The 22,022-nt window shown below is 35.7% G+C and overlaps 1 protein-coding gene and 1 long non-coding RNA gene across 2 annotated transcripts; both read left to right on the plus strand.

Annotated features, from left to right (window-relative positions):
- The first annotated feature begins 5,247 nt into the window (after nt 1–5,247).
- Nucleotides 5,248–21,553, plus strand: LOC123871766. Its single transcript, XR_006797342.1, has 3 exons — nt 5,248–5,343; nt 11,935–11,937; nt 21,544–21,553. It is a non-coding gene; the product is annotated as an uncharacterized LOC123871766 (long non-coding RNA).
- On the plus strand, nt 18,789–21,330 carry LOC123871755 (kunitz-type serine protease inhibitor-like). The gene is made up of 3 exons (XM_045915703.1): nt 18,789–18,994; nt 20,040–20,106; nt 21,142–21,330. Exons 1-3 carry the CDS (start codon nt 18,868–18,870, stop codon nt 21,251–21,253), a joined length of 306 nt encoding a protein of 101 aa, XP_045771659.1. The 5' UTR covers nt 18,789–18,867; the 3' UTR covers nt 21,254–21,330.
- Nucleotides 21,554–22,022: the final 469 nt, after the last annotated feature.

Genomic DNA, 22,022 nt, shown 5'->3' on the forward strand with positions numbered 1-22,022 from the left:
TCAGGTACAGTAGAGAAAAAATTAGCCACGAAAGCAAGAAATACCAAGTTTGATTCCTGGTCTGGTCATATACCAACAACATCATATATATCAACATAGTGTCAAAATGAAAACCATTTGATACAAAGTATCAATTTTAATTCGGATTAAGTACGCTTTTTGGGCACGTAGAATCGGCAGAAAAATTGCTGTCATTTTTTATGGCACTTCGAAGAGTCCGGCGTACTTGTATGTGTCCATTTCAGTGATTTGAACTATAAACTATGTTATCAGCTAGCGTCGAATGCGTTATTTTAAGCTCAAGTTAGTGGTCTCCCATCTTACCCAGCCCTATCTTTAAAATTGAAATCTCAATGGACAAGATAGCGGCGTGTACTCACTGAAAAAACTGCTGTAACCAATAACCCCTGTACCACAAATTAAGTCATCAAATTTACTCATGCAACATAATATGTTATCCCAAATCGGGTTTGATCTTTCCGCCCGCCCAATTTATTTTTTGCGAATCCCGGCTTAACTCTGGCTAGGTTGACGGGTTGGGTGCCCCGACGAACCCGATTAGTAGGCGTTCCACCTAATTTGTTACAAGTCAACCCTGAATTACCACGTCACTTTACTTAAACTCTTGTAGGGATTAAAACGATGCTGTTGTGTTAGGAACTTTAATTTATAAGAAAACTTCGTAAGTGGTTTTTCGCGTAGTAATCACACTAATATTATAAAGGAGAAAGTTTGTATGTGTGTGTGTGTGTGTGTGTGTGTGTGCGTGTGTGTGTGTGTTTGTTACTCCTTCACGCAAAAACTGCTGGAAGGATTGAGCTGAAATTTAGAATGAAGATAGATTATTACCTGGATTAGTACATAGGCTACTTTTTATCCCAGAAAATCAGAGTTCCCATGGGAATTTAAAAGAATCTACATCCACGCGAACGAAGTCGCGGGTATCAGCTAGTAACTTTATATGACCCTACCGTCGAGAGATAGTGAATACGATAGAGATACTTAATACGTGCTTTTACGGTAAAGGGAAACATTGGAACCTGAGAGTTCCCAATAATGTTCTCAAAAAGGTACATTAAGTCTGCCATTACGCACTTCACCAGTATTGTAGAGCTAGATAAGAGTCAAAGTCAAACGATTTATTCAAAACAGGTAATGTACTGGTCAGAAATTGTTAGATGATAGTGGTGATTATTAATTTCGTCAACTTTTAACTAAAGCTACGAGGTCTAGGCCATCCAATCTAAAAAGTCTTCTATTTAACCATCAAAAAGTAAGTTGTGTTTCCTACTAATTACAATCCGCCAATACCAATTTAGGCCACATCATCACTTTCCATCAGGTGAGATTGTGGTCAAGCGCTTGCCTATAATGAATTTTAAAAAAAAGTACCTACTCAAGTGATTCAGATGATAAGCAAATGCGACTTTGACTGAGATCCCCCAAAAATCCACATTAGCAAAGCATGGATTTGACTTGCTCCAGCCATGCGCGGGGCTGCAGTTGCTTGTAGTATGGAATATTATTGTTAATTGAAAAGAGCAACCGCCGAGTTTCTTGCTGGTTCTTCTCGGTAGGAACGGCATTACGAAGCAGTGGTAAATTATTTGACGATTCAAAAGCAATTTTAAAAGTTTATTTGAATAAAATCTATTCTATTCTATATTTTGCTATCTCTGGGCATATAGGTACTAAGTATATAGGTATGGAAGAAGATAAAAAACTCCCAAAAAAACCTTTGCAACAATGTTTGAAGCATCTAATTTAACGGTAAATCCAATGTAGCGAACGATCGGTAATTGCTCTGGAAGCTGCGACACTCGACTGATGAATGGAGCGAAAAATTCACAGCGCGAAAAAAAGACTCCAGACAATTCGTAAATTAAAACTGTTGTGAGCCCGATCTAGTTATCTAGCTTTTTACGGTTCGTTGCCTTCTATTGGTTTTCCTTTTTTTTGTATCTAAAACTGATGACGCGACAATTTTTGATCACAGAAATGTGAAACTAGGTATATCTTGAAGCCAGTGACTGAGACTCTCACAACAAACTGGCCCACCAGTTTGTAGAGTTAGTAATGTTAAGAACGTTGTAGAATTTATATGAATAAACTAGAGGATGCCCGCGACTTCTTCCGCGTGGATTTAGGTTTTCAAAGATCCCGTGGGAACTGTTTGATTTTCCGGGATAAAAAGTTGTCAATGTCAATTACAGGGACGCAAGCTACCTCGGTACCCAATATCATACAAATCAGTTTAGTGGATGGGTCTTTAGGAATCCCGCGGGAACTGTTTAATTTTCCGGGATAAAAAGTAGCCTATGTCCGTCCCCGGGATATACGCTAACTCTGTATCAAATTTTGTCAGAATCGGTTAAACTGTTGGGCCGTGAAAAGGTAGCATACAGAGAGACAGACAGATACACTTTCGCATTTATAATATTACTAGAGGATGCCCGCGGCTTCGCCCGCCTGGATTTCGGTTTTTTAAATCCCGCAGGAACTCTTTGATTTTCCGGGATAAAAAGTAGCCTAAGTCCTTCCCCGGGATGTAGCCCATGTCTGTACCAAATTTCATCAAAATCGGTTCAGCGGTTGGGCCGTGAAAACGTTGCAGACAGACAGACAGACAGACAGACAGACAGACACACTTTCGCATTTATAATATTAGTATGGATTAGTACCTATGGATAAATTTAAAAAAAGACAGCTGAAATCATAATCCTGATAAGATAGCTAAAAGTCACTTAGCGGTTGATGGAAACAGTATGTTTGGAGTTTGTCTACGTAATCGAATTAGAAATGAGAAGATAAAGGCTATAAGAAGAGCACATAACTCTGAGGACCAAAATACGTTAGGGTACGCCTACTAAGATGCGAGTATGACGACCACGCACCGGAATTTGCTGTGTTGGAAACCTCCTTTCTTTTAGATGGACACAAGTTACAGAAAAACCATGGCGAGTGGAAATACCTTTAAGAGACTCGTGTCCAGCATCAGTAAATAAAATAATGACGATATCCAGAAATTGATTTATCGTGGAACATCGTTTACAATTTAAATGATCTCACCTACTTTTTAGATATTAAGATTAATAAATATTTTTGTCTAATTTTTCATTGTTTATTTTATTTGTATATCTACCATATTAGATTTTCATGACGTCATTTATATTTTATGATGATGCGTGAGCTAAACTGGTGAGTGGATGAATTAATGAATATACCTACTCTTATTTCAGGATCATTATAATGATTGATTGATCAATTTCAATGTGTTTGTACCTCTATTAGCGACAATGTCTTTGTGTGCTTCCACCAAATATTTGTTGAACGTGATCCAACTTACAAGGGAGGAATTACGAGTCTCACATACTAAGATATCCCAAATGTAAAGTTCAACGCATTCGTGTCTCAAAATTCATCATTGTCAAAGTAAAGCCCCCAAAACTCAACTCTAATGAATGCTTTTGAAGCCAGAGTATGATAAATTTAGAATTAAATGGTAAATGTGGCGGAATAATGAAATGTATAAAAGGTGCTTTGATTAAACATCATAAAATATTTAAGCTTCATTTGTAAAACTATTTATACTACTACTTATTTCTCAAACTATTGTACCATCGGGCGGGCTTTGGGCGGGCGGGCGGACGGACAGTCGGACAGACGGATGGAGGGACGGTCGTAGCGACGGGACGGACATATATACAGACAGACAGAGTTCCGTTTTTCCTTTTGAGGTACGGAACCCTAAAAATTGGAAAATATTTGTCGTTCACGCCTTGTGACGTCATTAACCGCTTTCGGTACAACGCGGCGTGACGTAAATAATTAATTAATTATGCTAGAAATAAATAAAAATCATGATTCCATCTTTAATTATTCTCTTTACTATAACTACCGCTATACAAAAACATCACATCATTTTATTACTACAGTCCAAGACCCTACAAAGCGCCACGTTTGCGTTCTTCTCAGAAATCTTTACCATTTCTGAGACCACCCGGTCAAATATTTTCGGGTCCAGTAGTAATCGAGACTTCAGTTTTGCTCATTCAGTTCACCAACTATTTGTAATATCGACGAGGATCTGCATATTCCCGGATAGTTTTGTGTTTGGAAATATTCCCGTAAATGTTTCCGAGTTGCAGCAGTCAATTTGAGTTTATTGTTTTCTATAGTATAGAAAAAATAGCGTACAAAACTGTTCCGAAAATAGGATTATTGAAATATATTGCTAAGCTGTTGAATATTGAATTTCTGACGTCCTCAAAATGGACTATTGTTACACGTTATTACATTTCTGAATACCGATTTTCTTCGCTAAGGCAAAGGAGTTAATATATGTGCACCATCATAACATTATACATACAAAGCGTGTCTGTCTTTCTGTTTACCTGTTACCTGTTTTACGGCCCATCTGTTTAAGCGATTTTTAACCCCCGACCCAAAAAGAGGGGTGCTATAAGTTTGACATGTGTATCTGTGTATCTGTCTGTGGCATCGTAGCTCCTAAACTAATGAACCGATTTTAATTTAGTTTTTTTGTTTGAAAGGTGGCTTGATCGAGAGTGTTCTTAGCTATAATCCAAGTAAATCGGTTCGGCCGTTTGAAAGTTATCAATTCTTTTCTAGTTACCGTAACCTTCACTTGTCGGGGGTGTTATAAATTTTTAATTTACACTTGTGGCATTTGGTACGGGCATCTCAAAAACGAATATAGGCTAATCTGGTTATAAAACGTAGATATCTGTATAAACTCCATAAATTGAATTTAATGTTTTGAAATACTCGGAACATAAAATATAATGTTTGATAATCCAGAATCCTTAAACATTACGAGCAGACGTGCGAAAATAATTAAATGTTAATGAATACTGACAGTTGTGCTTACATTATAAATTCAGAAGATCTCGCGAAGAACCATATTACCAGATTACCTTTGTGGTGTTTCCTCACATCATTAGCGAACGAGGAGGCGAAACGAAATCCTAGCAATTCAAACAGGATTTAATTAAATATGAGACACAAAGAACACCGCACGTTGATATGAGAGTTTCTAACCAACGTAGCAAGGGTAAAGGGCAATAACTTTTAATTATTATGCTCAGTAAAATAAAATTACGCTGTCGATTCTAGGTATGACTTTTTCCTAAAACCAATAGTTTCCAAGAAAAAAGCATTTCAATTTTTTTTTATTCATTTTTTGAATTTCTCAAAATCAGCAATCAGCGCGACCTTTTTATTTTTCCTGTGACCTCTTGACATGCCCCCCTAACGATTCATTATGTCAAATTACGGTAGGTCTTTTTTCGGAGGGCAATTTACAAATTGACTGAACTATAAGTAGCATAATTAGTGCAAAGCGGATTACATTTTATTGTCAAAGGCCGATTTTTTAATCGTCAAATAACTTCCAACTCAGAAATTTCGTCATATTTATTCCTCAGATAAAAGTTATTTGACCTTTGAAAAATCGGCCCTAAGTTGATCATAGATTTGGGAAATTATAGTTGTACTATGGCCGAAAACATATAATCAAAATCTTACCAAAAAAAGGTAGGTAGGTACATTTAAAATATTACAATAAACTTAATATTTGGTTACATAAAGATTTGGCACAATTAGCCATTAGGGTGTCTAGTAGTGTGAAAATCGTCCACTGCGTCGATCCTACAATTTCATAATTAACCACAAAATCTCATTGCAACTAGAAATAAATATGTGTTTAGGAATATTCATGAATTTAACATGACTGTTATCATTCTTTAAATTCGATAGGTTGGGGGTTTGATTCCGGGACCAACTCATCTTACTTAACTTAGTTATTTAGTACTTAGTTTTACGCAATTAATTATTTATTATATGTAAAAAAGCAATTATATATTGATTTAACGGTGAAGGAAAATATCGTGAGGAAACCTGCATTCTTCCGAATTTCTCCATAATATTCTGCCTATCCGTATTAAGCCAGTGTGGCAGACTGTGGCCTAAATCGTTAACAATCCGGGAGCAGACCCGTGCTCAGTAATGAGCCAGCGATGGGTTAATTATGATGATGATGACGATGAACCACAAAATCTCATCTCGAGCCTACCTAGATATATAAGAGTAGGTTCAGGAAATTTCAAGAAACCAACATAACTGGTAATATTTTACAAGATAATCAAAGAAAGCTTTTCAAGCTTTAGCAAACATATTATCTCTTATTCAGTGACAATCAAACGTTAATTGACTCAATTAGGATTGTGTGGATGTTATAAATTCATAAGATCTCAGGAGATCAGGAGATCTCTCAACAGACTCACTTCTTACCAAATTGACGTGTTTTGTATTTTACTCGTAGTTAAGTCCCATATCAATGAAATATAATTGGTAGCTGGAAATTGGCTGTGTACTGTATAAAACGTTGCGGACTTTTCCGTTATTTTTATTTCGGAAGAGATAATATTAAAATTGATATTTCATTTCAAGTATTTTCAGCTATACCTAGTAATAAAAATTTATTTTAAATCCCTATCAGTGGCAGTGTAACCAGTTAACCAAAAGTTTAATTAAAACTGTCAGTTAATTTAATACCCAGTATAGTATTTTGTGGCAGTTTTATTGCTATAAATAATGAAAACATTATAATATGTTATTAGAGCCTCGATAGCTCAACGGTTAAAGGAGCGGACTGAAAACCGAAAGGTCGCCGGTTCAAACCCCACCCGTTGCACTATTGTCGTACCTACTGCTAGCACAAGCTTTACGCTTAATTGAAGGGAAAAGGGGAATATTAGTCAGCATAATAAACTTGGCTAATATTCGTTAAAAAAATACTAAGTGATGCCAGTGACTTCGTCCTTCAAGGATCCCGTGGGAACTCTTCAATTTTCCGGGACAAATAATAGCTTATATCCTCCCCCGGAATGCAAGATATATCTGCACTTTTTGACACAATCATTTAACGGATGGGACGTATAAAGCTAGCTGTCAGATAGACAGACATTTTCGCATTTCAGTTTTAGTTTTAAATAGAAAAATTAAAATGAAAATTATTCCCGAAGTTGAAAATTCAAGAAAATAGACTTGGGTCACTGGACATTGTTTTTTTTCCTTTGGTATGATGATAATATTAATTACAGGCAGAAAATGTGTAGGTACGTACCTCACATATGAAAGGCGTTAATTGGAGTCAAACTGAATGGAAAATTTGGATCTCCAAAAGCAAAATTTCATAACCGAATACGGAAGAATTTTTCCCAATTATATTCAAGGCTAATACTTAGGGGGAAGCAGGGCAGATTTAGGTGAACAGTCGAAATTAAAATTAAATTTCACATTACGAGTATAAAATACTAGATGATGCTCGCGACTTCATCCGCGTTGGTTTAGATTTTATCAAAGCCTGATTTTCCGGGATGAAAAGTTCCTACTATGTCCATCCTCGGATTCAAACTACCTTTGGACCAGATTTCGTCATATTTAACTAAGAAGATTGGGCCGTGAAATGCTAGTAGACAGAATGACAGATGCTTTTACATGTATAACATTATTATTGATTATTAGGTAGGTATGTTTTTGTTTTGCACGGCAAATTTCAGCTCGGTCCATTCGTAATTTGAGCTGTGCGTTGCTAGAACGGTCAGTCACTCTCATATCACACTTATATTATAAAGGCGAAAGTTTGTTACTCTCACGTAAAACTACTGGATGGATTTAGCTGAAATTTGGAATGGATATATACTATCCCTGGATTAACACACAGAATTCTTTCATCCCGGAAAATCAATGAGCCCCCACGGCATTTTTTAAAAACCTTTATCCACGCGAATGAAGTCGCGGGCATCAGCTAGTATATAGATACATAACTTCAAATATTTCCGACCGATACAATACATACAATACCCTGAGCCCATAAATAATATCATTATGATGCAATCGAAAACGGCTTCGATGTACACGGAGGCGTAAAAAGGTTTTTGGGGTCTACAAAATCATTGCTCGAGCTCCCGTGTTCGGGAAAATTCTTTTTGTATCCTGAACACTGATCACCCAAACACTTTTCATAAAACGTGACATTCGATGGAAGTATTAATTTTGTCCTTACTTGTAGCTTTTTGTACTGATATCATTTATAATCGCAAAACTTATATGTATTGTAATTTGAAACGCAGAAATAATACCTAAAGACCCACCCTAATATTGATTATTGAGTAACGCCAACCCATCTGATAAAAAAAAAATTTAAATGTTCTAAGAAAAAAATGTAGTATAATAACAAGTCTGAACAGAATTGAAAAGATCAATTAACGTGCTTTTATTTAAGAAACGCTCGCCCGAAACATAATGGGAAATTAAATTGTAAATAAAATCCAATGTATACTTACCTAGCAGACGAAAAATAACTTTTTATGGGTTTAGGGCCCCTTATTGTGAAACAGTCGCGTTTTTACGATGTCTTTGTTTTTATTAAAAATATCTAATCAACAGAGTAGAAATACGTGACAAACTAGACACGCAAGTATGTATATTTTGTCTTCAAAATGAAACATAGTTTTGAAAGATGGATTCGGAAAGCACCAGCACCTGCATCTGATTTCCACTCGTGCTGGATTGCAGTCCCATAGATCGATATGAGAGTGAAGGAATAGAGAGTGATTTGCAGTGCAGTAGGTATGATTTCTCCTGCGTTGGCTTATCTCCATTGAAGGCCGTTTATCAGTAAAATATTATAATAATACAGTTACCGAGCCTCAGTGAGACGAGAATAACTATGAATATTTAAATCGTCACCAAGCAACTAAAATATAAATATAAATGCTGTTTCCATTATTTTATTTTAATTATTATTGAAAGCATAAAATTTTCCTTTTACCAAAATTAGTCACGCAATTTCAATACGTAAAGCAATTACGCAGGCTTGTTTCGGTCCATCTGTATATTATAGTACAGCGGTATTCAAACATAATGAGCTGAAATAAAACCATAAAATTTTATTTTGGACAATTCTTACAATGCTGCCTTATCACGGTACGCGATAGTGCGAACCACATTATGTCACATCAAGTCACGCATAATATACCGATGTCATAAAATCAAACACATTAGTCGTCTTTCAGGTTATGTCCGGTGCAAATTCGTTGGAAACGTTCATACATCTATCGTTCTATTCAAAAGGAAAAGTGATTTTTATGTATTACACGTAAAGTTTAAACCGTTAGATCTGGAAACAGAAGATTTCACATGTAAAGGTTTTTTCTTTAGCGTCACTAAGAAGGATTTTAATAAAATCCAATTTCTCAATCTCTCGGATCTTTAAAATACTTAGATTCACGCAGGTGTCACGAAGTTGCGTGAAAAAGCTAGTATTACATGAAGTGTAAATTAAAAATTTATAATACCCCCGACAAGGGAAGGTTACAATAACTAGAAAAGAACTGATAACTTTCAAACGGCTGAGCCGATTTTCTTGGATTATAGCTAAGAACACTCTCGATCAAGCCACCTTTCAAACAAAATAACTAAATTAAAATCGTTTCATTTAGGAGCTATGATACCACAGACAGATACACAGATAGATACACACGTCAAACTTATAACACCCCTCTTTTTGGGTTGGGGGTTAAAAACATCAACAGTAGATCGCTTCGGTTCGAATTCGAGCGTGACTCGCAATATCTCGCACCGTGAGACGTCACCGTCACAGTCACTGAATAAATTGGAACGTAGCCCGTAGATTTATTTTTGTTCTCAAATCACTTGAAAATATATCATTTATAATGGAGAGAGTCACTCGTCTTGAATTTCTAACGATAGACCTTCATTTTATACGAACATAATTTCTGGTTAATTGGTGTATTGTTACAAAATGGGTAGGTAGTGTATTGAGATAAGAATCCATTCTAATATTATAAATGCGAAAGTGTGTCTGTTTGTCTGTCTGCTACCTTTTCACGGCCCAACAGCTTAACCGATTCTGACGAAATTTCATACAAGGTTAGGTTATATTCCGGGGACGGACATAGGTTACTTTTTAACCCGGAAAATCAAGGAGTTCCCACGGGATTCATAAAAACCCATCCACTTAACCGGTTTGTATGAAATTTGGTACCGAGGTAGCTTGCGTCCCTGTCATTAACATAGGCATTTTATCCCGGAAAATCAAACAGTTCCCACTGGATCTTTAAAAACCTAAATCCACGCGGACGAAGTCGCGGGCATCCTCTAGTAATTTTATAAATTATTCTACCTAGTTCAGATTTTACGAGACAGTAGGACTTCTTAACTAAATAGAACGTCTGAGATTTCAATTACAAAAATATTTGTAAATAATCAATGGTACGATTTGTTAGTTAGATTGAGGAAAGTGCTAATCTAGATTTATGGTAACCATTCCGCTAAATTAAATTAAGGTAAAACTCTAAATTGGTTTAACTAGAGAACGAGTTGGATCGCTAAATCGTGTACTAGAAAAACTAGAATCAAATTAAGGAGATGGTTCACTGCCCCTAGATCTGCAAAAGGGGCAACGACGAATCTTGTAGTACAACGAGAATGATATCAGTTGAGGCCTCAAGCTTTAGTGATTTCTGTATTTCTTCCTTAAATATTGAATTACATTAATTTTTATTGAATTGAAATACATAAATGTTGTATTACAGCTTTAATTAACGACTTGGTCAAGAAAGAGTTTAGAGTTTGTATAAAATAGACCCTCTAGACCCATACTTAGAAAGTATATCCATCTGTAGCCGGGCCAGGTCATCAAGTTTAGAGACTGACTAACTACATCAATACATTGCATTGAAGCTGAATATGACACATAACGTCTGAGTGATCCCCTAAAGAAGCCCTAACTTGACTATGAATTCCAGTGTTAAAGTGGGCATTTGAGTAGGTAATAGGAGAGTTATACTTTTTTGTATCCATCTATTGAAACTTTGTAATACCGTGTCAAGAAGATACTTGGCCATCTTTTTTGCCGTTAGTAGTTTGCAGTCACCCAGTGTGTACATACTCCAGTCTATTTTCTATTCGCAGAGAAATTCCCTTTGAATTTCCCTCTTCTTTTAACAAGTTTCGACTGCGCGCGTTGTTGACATGGTTAGTTACAGAATTTTTATATTTCGACATTATAAATTATTATTTTGGTTATATAAATTGCAAAAATTCTACACAATATTAATTCATCACTTTTGTTAACTTCCAGTAAATCAAAATTTAACATGGCAGGAATATTTTAACAGAAATCTGGAAAACCACAGGCATAGATATTAGTTTCTAGAATATGTCTGCAAAATTTCATTGACTTTGGTTGCTTAATATTCAAATGAAATTGGAACTACGTTTGTATGGAGCGAGTGACGGAGAGACTCCCTTAACTGAGACTCAGATTTTATGGACTTACATAATAAATGTAATGTAGGTCTATAAGTATAAGTGTAAATAGAAAACCTAAGGGTAGTAAAATAAATTTTTGGCGTTGTAGATTACCTACACTTTAGTAATTATTGTTGTATACCAACTCTAACTAACAAAAATTCTCACGAGGCTTACTATATTTCAATTCGGCTTAATATAATTGAGTTAAGGGATTAATTTTCCACAGGATAGGAAATATTAAAAGCCATTTTGTTTTTATTTTTAATTTGCAAGGTCCTTTCTCATTAGTATGGGTATAGGTACACTGTACAGCCATTACGTCAAAGCGTTAGCGCATATAAAAGCCTCTACACACTTAGCCAACTTCGTAACCGATACAAGTTACATTCACGACTGCAGTATGCTATATTTAACATAGTCTATGGTTGGAAGATCTACTACCGGAAGAGAGAAGAGATAGAGAAGAGATACGATAGTTATTTCATTAATAGTGCGCACCAATTTTCATTACGACGAAAATGTATCACCTGATACAGTTTCGTCCTAATAATATCGATTTCGAATATTCAGCTTGTGCTTACGCTATAAGTTTATTAAGTCACTAGCCGATGCCCGCGACTTCGCCCGCGTGGATTTAGTTTTTTCGAAATCCCGTGGGAACTCTTTGATTTTCCGGGATAAAAAGTAGCCTATGTGCTAATCCAAGATATTATCTATCTTCATTCCAAATTTCAGCCAAATCCGTCCTGTAGTTTTTGCGTGAAGGAGTAACAAACATACACACACACACACACACACACACACACACACATACAAACTTTCGCCTTTATAATATTAGTGTGATTAGTGTGATATGATGTTTTTTATTGTGAAAATTTGGCAACCCAATATATTTTCTGTTATTAATTTTGAAATAAAAATACGGAAAAGCACAGGATAGACAAGTCAACAAAGTGGTTCACTTTCCTATTCCATATCAAACTTTTTGCTCTCCTCTGTTATTATCAGGTTGGAAGTTGGCACGTAAGTTGGGTACAAAGTCGGCAATGTCTGTAAAGGTATAACAGCAACTTGTATTTTTCGCAATTCGTTTTCAGATAAAAGCACGAAAAAGCGTACGATTGATAAGTTAACAAAGTGGTTAACTATCCTATTCCATATTAAACCTTTTTTCTTTCCTGTTAAATTAATTACGTATCGCGTATTATTATCAGGTCGGAAGTTGGAACGTAAGTTGGGTACAAAGTCGGCAATGTCTGTAAAGGTTTAACAGGCAACTTGTATTTTCTGCAATTCGTTTTCAGATAAAAGTAGGAAAAAGCGTAGGATTGACAAGTTAACAAAGTGGTCGGTATAAATGCCGCCCATTAGCATTTCGTTCCTGGGAAGCAATTAGGGGTGTACAATGCTATTCTGTGATTACAACTGCCAGTCCGCCTTATTTGTAGTTTCATTTGCATTTTTAACTTGGAACCGCGTCCGTAACGGTTTTGAGAATTACATTTAATTATGACATTGTTATTAGTAAATGATATTTCAAGTTTATTATGGCGTGAATAACGTTGTATAATTTAATGTTTTAATTTATATTAGGATCTCCCAGTTCTTTCGCAGATTGCTTATCGGAAAATAGAATTTACCTGTAACTTGCCATGATATATATGTAAAATCGCACACAACTAATAGATAGGTACGAGTACGTACGCTAATCAAGATGAATAGTTTCGAGTGAAATCACTCACGGTGGAATGCCACCTTAACGAGGGAAGTAACTGAAATCTTCCGCCGGAAGACCTTGATATACGAGTATGTAGTATAATGAGAAATCCGATTAATGCGCGAAACCTGTTAGTTAGACAATGATTTATTACAGGCACTACGCGCCATATTCTAATGTCAATCTATATCACGCTCCCTTCATTCCCCTGTAATTGTTGTACAGGTTGTTGGAAATATCAATTGAAGCTCGACAATTTTCATATTTACTGAAATGCATAACAAAAGCAACTACGGGAAGGTACTTAATAACTTTTATTTCGTTGCCACACACCTAATACTTAGTATTAGGTGGTCTGCGAACGCTGTGCTTTCTTTGGGACCCCAACTTTTTCTATCGGTTCATGGAACATGTGCCCCACCCATTGCCACTTAAGTTTCGCGACCCATCGGGCTATTTAGATTATTATGATTCGTCTACGGATCGCTTCTTTCTTTTTTATTTGATCATATATTATACAGGTACTTAAAGAAATTCTGAGCATAGCTCTCTTCAGTCAACATGACCTTAACAATAATGCTTGAAGTCTCATATTCAAATAATTTAATCGCAAAATAAATTCACTATTAATCTTGCAAGTACTTTTAGTTTTTGCAACACTAAACTGGAGTATAGAGTTCTGCAAAAACACCGGGACATTAATTTTATCGAAGTTAAACACCCTCTGCACTTACAAGCACCACTTTCGAAGGTAATAAAGTTCAATAGAACGATGTCCGTAATCCGTATATAGTAGGTATAGATACATAGTAGTCTCGTTCAAGAGTACTGTTTTATCATCAGGCAAGAGGCACCATGACCGTAGGAGACCTATTGAAAATTTGTCGAAAAGTGACGTCAGCAAAATTCTGCTGCGTCTGTGTAAATGATGACATCTGCTCAATTTTTTTACAGTGTTCCCGATGCTACTGACGTTACTCGCAATTTCAATAAAGCATGTGCCTCTTTCGTCTTCTGTGAGTGTGCAGTCTCTAGTAAGCTTCATTTAAGCTAGAGCAACATGGTACAACAATGCGGCATGCCACAGTGTCATGGACAATGGTTCAATATTTTATATAGCAAATATAAAAAGCTTTAAAACATAGCAAGAATCGTTGGCAGACTGTCGTACCGTAAAATACGATTCTACAAAATGATGTTGTCTAGGCATAAAATAGAGTGCCGCATGCTGGCCGCAAAATTAATATTTTCATTTGTAGCATGCCGTATTGTCGCATGTTGTTGCTTCGGTCTAAAACAGCCTTTATAGGCGCATATAATATGGAAGCTGCAACCGACAGATATCATCTACACAGAGTGCATTCAGTTGCGAAACGGTTATTGCCAAATTCCAGTTATCCGCACACACTTCAGCGTAATACTTGGATCGGGGTCGATGTTGAGTGCATTCGATATGGCAATATCTGGAGCGATTTAATAAGTCTCTTGGAGTGCAATACAAGCTATACTCTTTTACTCACATAACTTTAACATCCAGGGCCTTTTGTGCTCTTTTTTCATCCGGAATTCCTGCTACTCTGATGTCGGTTGCGTAGGTCGATCGAGTGCGTTTGTATGAATAAGACTGTGACCTTGAATACAAAACTTTATGCTGATAAAATCAAATACTAATATTTTTTCTCAATAAGATGGATTGTGTTTGGTTCGTGTTTTACAATAGTCCCTCACTAATACAGACTGATTACAATAAAATTGCTTATAGACACTTTTTTCATTGTATTTATGCAATGTATAATATTTTAATAAGGGCTGTAACATATGAGAATATGTTTTACATAGGTACATAGGTAAATGTATTTTATAAGAGATAAATATATTTGTCCATAACTACAACAAGTGAAATGCTATTAGAAAAGGTCAAAGGGATGGCGAATGTAGGGATTGCTATTCAATATTTCACTATAGAGGTTATTATGTGGGCGCTCGTTGACTCTACCTAAACAATTCACATGCGATATAATATTTAGTACCAATGATATTATAGGTAGGTAGGTACACAGTGAAATTTTAGTGGTTTTAGAGCCAAGGTTAAGTAAATCGACTAGACTTATTTATTTAGGAAAACGGAGCACTTTTTTTTTCGCCGTGCATATTTAGTAAGTAAGTATCTGTTGCGGAGCGATTCACTCAGCCATTTCGATTGACACATTCTAGAAACAAACTAATTTCGTATGAAAACAACTAGGCAGTGAGCTAGTTTTAGATGGATCCTAGAAAGTGAAGAAGATGGTCAAAGCAACAACGTAACTTGAGGCTTAGACCCATTCAACCAAAGATCGTGTTGTAATTTTGGTTGAAACTGTCGAATGAATTCAGTACAAATTCACCAAGCGCGCACCTTTACCTACCTACTCTGAAATATTGAAAACCAGCTACCCTGCGCCATTCTCTTTGACCTTTTTTATTATGAACATTTCACACGGTACACTTGACTTTAGTACATTTTTATTTATTGAGACTCAAACATTGCCTAGAGACATTGACTATTGTAAGACTGGAAAAATATAATGTATCTAAGCAGATTACAGAGATAATATTGTTAAGACTTTTTTGGCTATAATAATATAGGTTTACGCTTGACTACAATCGTTTCAAATAGTAAGTAATACGGCCTTGCTATAAGTACTTGTCAGCTGTTTTGCTTTGAACTCATCAATATTTGGATTGGATGCAATTTTCGAAGTAGAGTAGGGCACTATACGTGACCATAGATAAGAAAAAGTTAAATTACATTATTGTTATCAGTAGCGTTTATGTTCCATTACAGTACCAAGTATTGTAACCTATCATTTTGGTCCTGAGTCGCAATGTAGAGGTTGGAAGAAATATTATCAGTAAATGTTAATACATTATTTATTGCTTAGTACCTGGACAACCGCGCTTTACACGGTGTCTTTTGTGTTGGCCGTAGGAATGTGATAATTTCCCGCGGGATAAGTTGCGCGAAAGTGATACCTAAGTATCTAGATAAACTTGTTAACTAAACATCTAATTATAGTTAGATACTTACCAACGTATCGTAGGTATTTGAACTATATTATTTTTATATATTCTGGTGTTTAATGTAATAGATTCTAAGATTAAGGACGCTTAAAAATGCAAAGGTGACCCTCTGCTAAGTATAGTTACGCGTCCACATAATAATATTTCACACAGTCAAAGTACTTATTCCTATATTAAGCTATATTATGTACCTAGTTCTAGAGGGGCACATGGTCTAATTGTAGCCTAACTCTAAATTTATTTTCCCGATTCACACATAATATTACCATACATCAGCGATAAAACTGCCAAATAAATTCAGGTTAATACATCGGACGAGCATCAACGCCCTCTCTACCTGTCTATGCTGAAATATTGAAAATCAAGCGGGCTCTGCACCATTCCTTTGACCTTTTTTATTGGCAACATTTCACAAGTTACACGTTATTAAGCTCTGACTGATATGGGTATCGTCAAACGATCCTTTTGTTCATTGACTTAATGAAAAAGTCCCATGTACCAAACTGCCAACATATTTTATTTTGTATAGTTTTTAAGGGGTTTTAGTTGTTTCGGCGTCATTTTCGGGTAATTAATTAAAAAATCGATCAAGTGCACAGTCGCACACTACAAGTTCCGGACCATCGTACGAAACACTTTTATTTGTAACACTGCAAGTTAATGACTGACAGCGCCATCTACATGTGATTTAGTAAATTAAATCTTTTTTCGTGAATATTTTAATATTTTTTCTCTACGGTTTTCAAATTTTTTCTTTACTTGTTCTATAAGACCTACCTTCCTGCCTCTCATGATTCTAGTTCAACGGTAAGTACCTACCCTATATGGTTTTGGTTCCCTTTTCTAACAGAGACGACATAGACAGACAGACAGACAACAAAGTGATCCTATAATGGTTCTTTTTCCTTTTGAGTTACGGAATCCTACAACAAGGAAAAACATGTAGGCCCAAGTGACCAATAAGTACAACTAAACCTTTTTTCACAAAAATAAGAAGAAACAACAAAGAAATTCTCATGTTTTTGTTTTAGAATAGAAAAGAATAGATGAAACAAGTGGGCAGAACGTTGTTAAATACAATCAAATGAAATTAATCACAAGCTTAGTTGAAAGTAATTAGTTTGCCCGCAAGTCTCAGAGCTTGAAATAAAAGGTACAGTATTTTCTTTATATCTTATTGTGGTTGAAAGAATTCAATTACTTATTAAAACAGGAACAACGGCACCCATAAGACCCTCAGGGGCTAAAGGGGTACAGTCTTGAAAACTTAATTGTATATTATACGTGTTCTGAAACTATACCGCGATTCTGTAAGGTAAATAAAATTTTAATGTTATTGTTATCAGGGTAGGAACTTTGCTTTGGTCTCGTTGGGATTTTTTTATGTTGTACATTTTTAACCCCCGAGCCAAAAAGAGGGGTGTTATAAGTTTGACGTGTGTATCTGTGCATCTGTGTATCTGTCTGTGGCATCGTAGCTCCTAAACTAATAAACCGATTTTAATTTAGTTTTTTTGTTTGAAGGGTGACTTGATCGAGAGTGTTCTTAGCTAAAATCCAAGAAAATTGGTTCAGCCGTTTGAAAGCTATCAGCTCTTTTCTAGTTACTGTAACCTTCACTTGTCGGGGATGTTATAAATTTTTACTTTACACTTGTAGTATAATATTATTACCAACATCGAAATACTGTTGACGATATCCTGTAACTCAATAATAAAATAGTGATATGACTATGATTAAAATATTTACGGTCATTTAAATAATTTTTAGGGTTCCATATCTCTAGAGAGAAAAAGCAAGCCTTATAGGATAATTCCGTTGTCTGTCTGTATGCTCACTTGTCTGCCTGTTTGTCTGTTTATCTGTCCAAACCCGTCAGAAGAATCAAAACTATAACGGGTACATCCCGTTGACCCAGAATCATGAAATTTGGCAAGTATGTCTTATACTTAGCAGTACGAGCACAGAGGTACGAGTACAAGTGTAAATTTAAAATGTATAACTCCCCCGACAAGTGAAAGTTACAGCTTAACTAGAAAAGAGCTGATAACTTTCAAACGGCTGCAAGCGGCTGAACCGATTTTTTTTGGATTACAGCTATTCCGCGCCTACGATCATTTTCAAATAAATAATTATGTAACTAGGCAACGTCCATCTTGACAGCTTGACATTTGTCCATTGACATAATATTATAAACCTGACGGTTAGAAGAGAACTAGAAAAGAGCTGATAACTTTTAAACGGCTGAACCAATTTTTTTGGATTATAGCTAAGAACACTCGATTAAGCCAACAAAAAAAAACTAACTTAAAATCGGTTCGTTCGTTTAGGCGCTACGATGCCACAGACCGATACACAGATACACACGTCAAACTTATAACACCTCTCTTTTTGGGTCGGGGGTTAAAAAGGAAAAATCCGCAAAAACGTAAAGTGTTTAAGTAGGTACATCACGAAAACAAAGTCAATTATACCTAGATATTTCTTGGATGATGGTACGGAACTCTTCGTGTGCGAATTGACCGGTTTTTAAACTTATCTTGCCTTATAATTAAAAGTAAATATTTTACAAATAAACCGAAACAAATGACGGTTGAAAAACTATAAATATGAAACAATTAAAATAAATATTAGGTAGACCGTACAAAAATCTCAGTATAAATTCAGGGCCATAAAATTATTTCAATAGTTTCAATTTTAGTTTTCGAACTTACACTACTAAGATGGGAGCTCTTTGGCAATATATTTTCATGCTGATAGTTTTGGTCTATCAAGCCAAAGGACAATTTGAAGAACCCTTTTTGCCTGGGGATGATGGTTTAGGAAGAGACGGTGAACATCTATCGATAGGTAAGGGTTTACACAAAATAGCTTGATCTTCATGTTTCTAAAGTCATATTTCTCATTGCTGCGGGTCGTAACTCCGTTTGCATTAATCTATTAATTATAATGGTAGAGTTTTTTAAGATAGTATAATGCGTGAGATTCCCCCAGATCATTCCGCATAGATACTTACAACTCGACTAAGGGCCGATTTTTTAACCGTTCAATAACTTTTGTATGAGGAATTTTGACGTATTGACAGATTTTCTATACAAAAACCGGACAAGTGTGCGTCAGACTCGCGTACTAAGTGAACGAGATTTTGACTCTTAGATGTTACAGCTGTTAGTGATATTAATCGGAACAAGTGCGACGGCTTACCGTGCTCACTGAAGCACGGAGGAAATGAAAAGGCCTAATTCGGGCCTCCAAAGTCGGTCACCCATCCAGTTACCGACTTGGATCGACGTTGCTTAACAATGGCAATCGATTGGTATTCGTTCACGCCCCTCACTAGTTCACACACTATATAATTAGGTACCTAACGATTTATTTTGAACTGACCAGTACCTAAATAATAAGCTATCAATTTAATTTAATTAAGTAATTAAAATCAATTTTAAGTAAATCATTAATTTATAGTTAATTTAATTAATTTTTCACGTTTCCTTGTTCTAACGTTACCTAAAACTCACGACCAAGAGCGCAGAATATCCAGAAGCGCACCCAAAGAACTGTCTGCTGTTTCGTCAAAAGCATCTGGTAATAGAATCTAGAATACTGTTATAATAAAACTGTTACTGGACGATTTCTGTACATCACATCATACCTTATCATTAACTATTATATATTATTGTAAAATACGAAAGTGTGTTTGTTTGTTAGTTTATTGGTTTGTTCGTCTATCACACCACAACGGAGCAACGGATCGGCGTTTTTTTTGCATGAATATTGAATACTGTTAAGGGCCAGGAAATAAACATACTATGGTACTTTTGTCCCAGAAAATCAAAGATTTTCCCCCATAAAAATAATTATAAACAGATTATTTTATTCATTTTTATAATTTTAGGTAGACGTAGACCTTATTTTTGCTACCTTCGTCCTGATCAGGGGGTATGCATCTATAGATATCCGAGGTGAGTCAAAATAGTTAAACCCTGTTTAAAACCTAACAAATGTGCTAATGCTCTAAAAATCCCTATTTCTTTTTTGTCGTCTTCGCATTATTGATTTCTATTGAAACCACATCGGTTGGATGGTTTTTAACCTCCTACCCAAAAAGAGGGGTGTTATAAGTTTGACGTGTGTATCTGTGTATCTGTCTGTGGCGTCGCAGCGCCTAAACAAATGAACCGATTTTTATTTAGTTTTTTTTTTGTTTGAGAGGTGGCTTGATCGAGAGTGTTCTTAGCTATAATCCAAAAAAATCAGTTCAGCCGTTTGAAAGTTATCAGCTCTTTTCTAGTTACTGTAACCTTCACTTGTCGGGGGTGTTATAAATTTTTAATTTACACTTGTTAAGTGTGTAACGGACATAGGTAGAAGCAATTTTTATGTTTTATATACAGGATGTGACCAGAACGCTAGCAAAAACATAATGATATTATGATACTATACCATTACACAATCCAACGCCAATGCCTTATGTTGTAGTTTTAGTGATTTAGTATTTTTCAAACCCGCATTGTAGGGTTTAGTAGGTATGTACACCAACTTTATCCAATATAATATTGGTGATTTATCACTGGTTAGGTTATTTTAGTAGTCCGCTTTCCGTCAGTCGGTCGCGTCCGTCTGTCTGTCAGCGGGCTATATCTCGTGAACCGCAGTAGGTTGAGAATTGAAATTTTCACGGAATGTACATTTCTATTGCCACTTTAAAAAAAAGAACAAACAATAAAAATTTCAAAAAAGAAATGGCCACCATGAAACTTAAAAAGAAATCTTATTTCTTCTACGGCGGTACGGAATCCTTCGTGTGTGAGTCCAACTCGCACTTGACCGATTTTTCATAATCATAATCATTTTTTTGCAGATTATGGTAGTATGGAACATAATATTATTATTTACATACGAGTAGGACTGTCTAATATCATCCACATATTCTGCCAAGAATGGCGTGCGAAATTATATCAAAATATTATTAACCTTCCTAACAATTCCTCTTTCAGATTTTACTACAATGCTTCAGAAGGTCGCTGCGACCTGTTCCTTTGGAGTGGCTGCGGTGGAAATGAAAACAGATTTTTGACAAACGATCAGTGTGTGATGACTTGCTACTAGAGACTAGCAAAACCTACCTAGTAATACTACAACACAAATAAAATGGTTGCAAATTTAATAAAATTACCTTTTAACTATATTTTTTTTAAATAGCTAGCCAGGGTTGAGTCGAAAAAAATTTTGATACCAATAATTATTATCCTTACATTAATTTTATTTTACAAAATAAAAACACTGTAAGTTATGACTTTCACTGCCCTGGGCGAATATTATAATGTGTGAATTTATCAGAATTGAAAATTAATACTCTGGATATGCGGTGCTGAAAGTGAAGGCGAATGCATAGTCAGGAAATGTCATACAAGCAACTCGGCTTCAAGCAACACGAACTTTAAATAGTTAGTACACAGTTGCATACGTTTTTCAAGTATAAAATTGCTCCATAAGGTATCTCAAGCAAAATGCAAGGCGCCCGACGCGCGGTCGCCTAACCTAAGACGAAGAAGTAACATACATGGGTACAAAGTACAAACACGGTGCAAAATATTTATTCACGCGTCGAAAGGGCAACATTTTATTTATTCGACAATTTGTGTTTAATTTTCCACTAAACTTATTCAAAGATCTTAAAACATCAAATGTTTCGGCATAAATTGAAAACCGAGAAAGTTTATTCTACGGCATTAATGCCCAGACAACCACAACGAGACCAAAACAAGGATCAAAACAAAAGGGGAAGGAGATTAGATTCCTCGCCAAGAATGCAAGTTTGTTGCCGCCCGTTTGATCGGTGTGATAATATAAATGCTTTTGGTGGAAATGTGCCGAG

Source organism: Maniola jurtina, chromosome 14, assembly GCF_905333055.1.
Source record: "Maniola jurtina chromosome 14, ilManJurt1.1, whole genome shotgun sequence".
Classification (NCBI taxonomy): Eukaryota; Metazoa; Arthropoda; class Insecta; order Lepidoptera; family Nymphalidae; genus Maniola; species Maniola jurtina.

Bases quoted from the DNA above. Each gene is read 5' to 3' on its own strand.
- LOC123871755 (XM_045915703.1), top strand. From the start codon at position 18,868: ATGGGAGCTCTTTGGCAATATATTTTCATGCTGATAGTTTTGGTCTAT. The intron at 18,995-20,039 runs GTAAGGGTTTAC...TTATAATTTTAG, and splicing joins CGGTGAACATCTATCGATAG to GTAGACGTAGACCTTATTTT. The intron at 20,107-21,141 runs GTGAGTCAAAAT...TTCCTCTTTCAG, and splicing joins TGCATCTATAGATATCCGAG to ATTTTACTACAATGCTTCAG.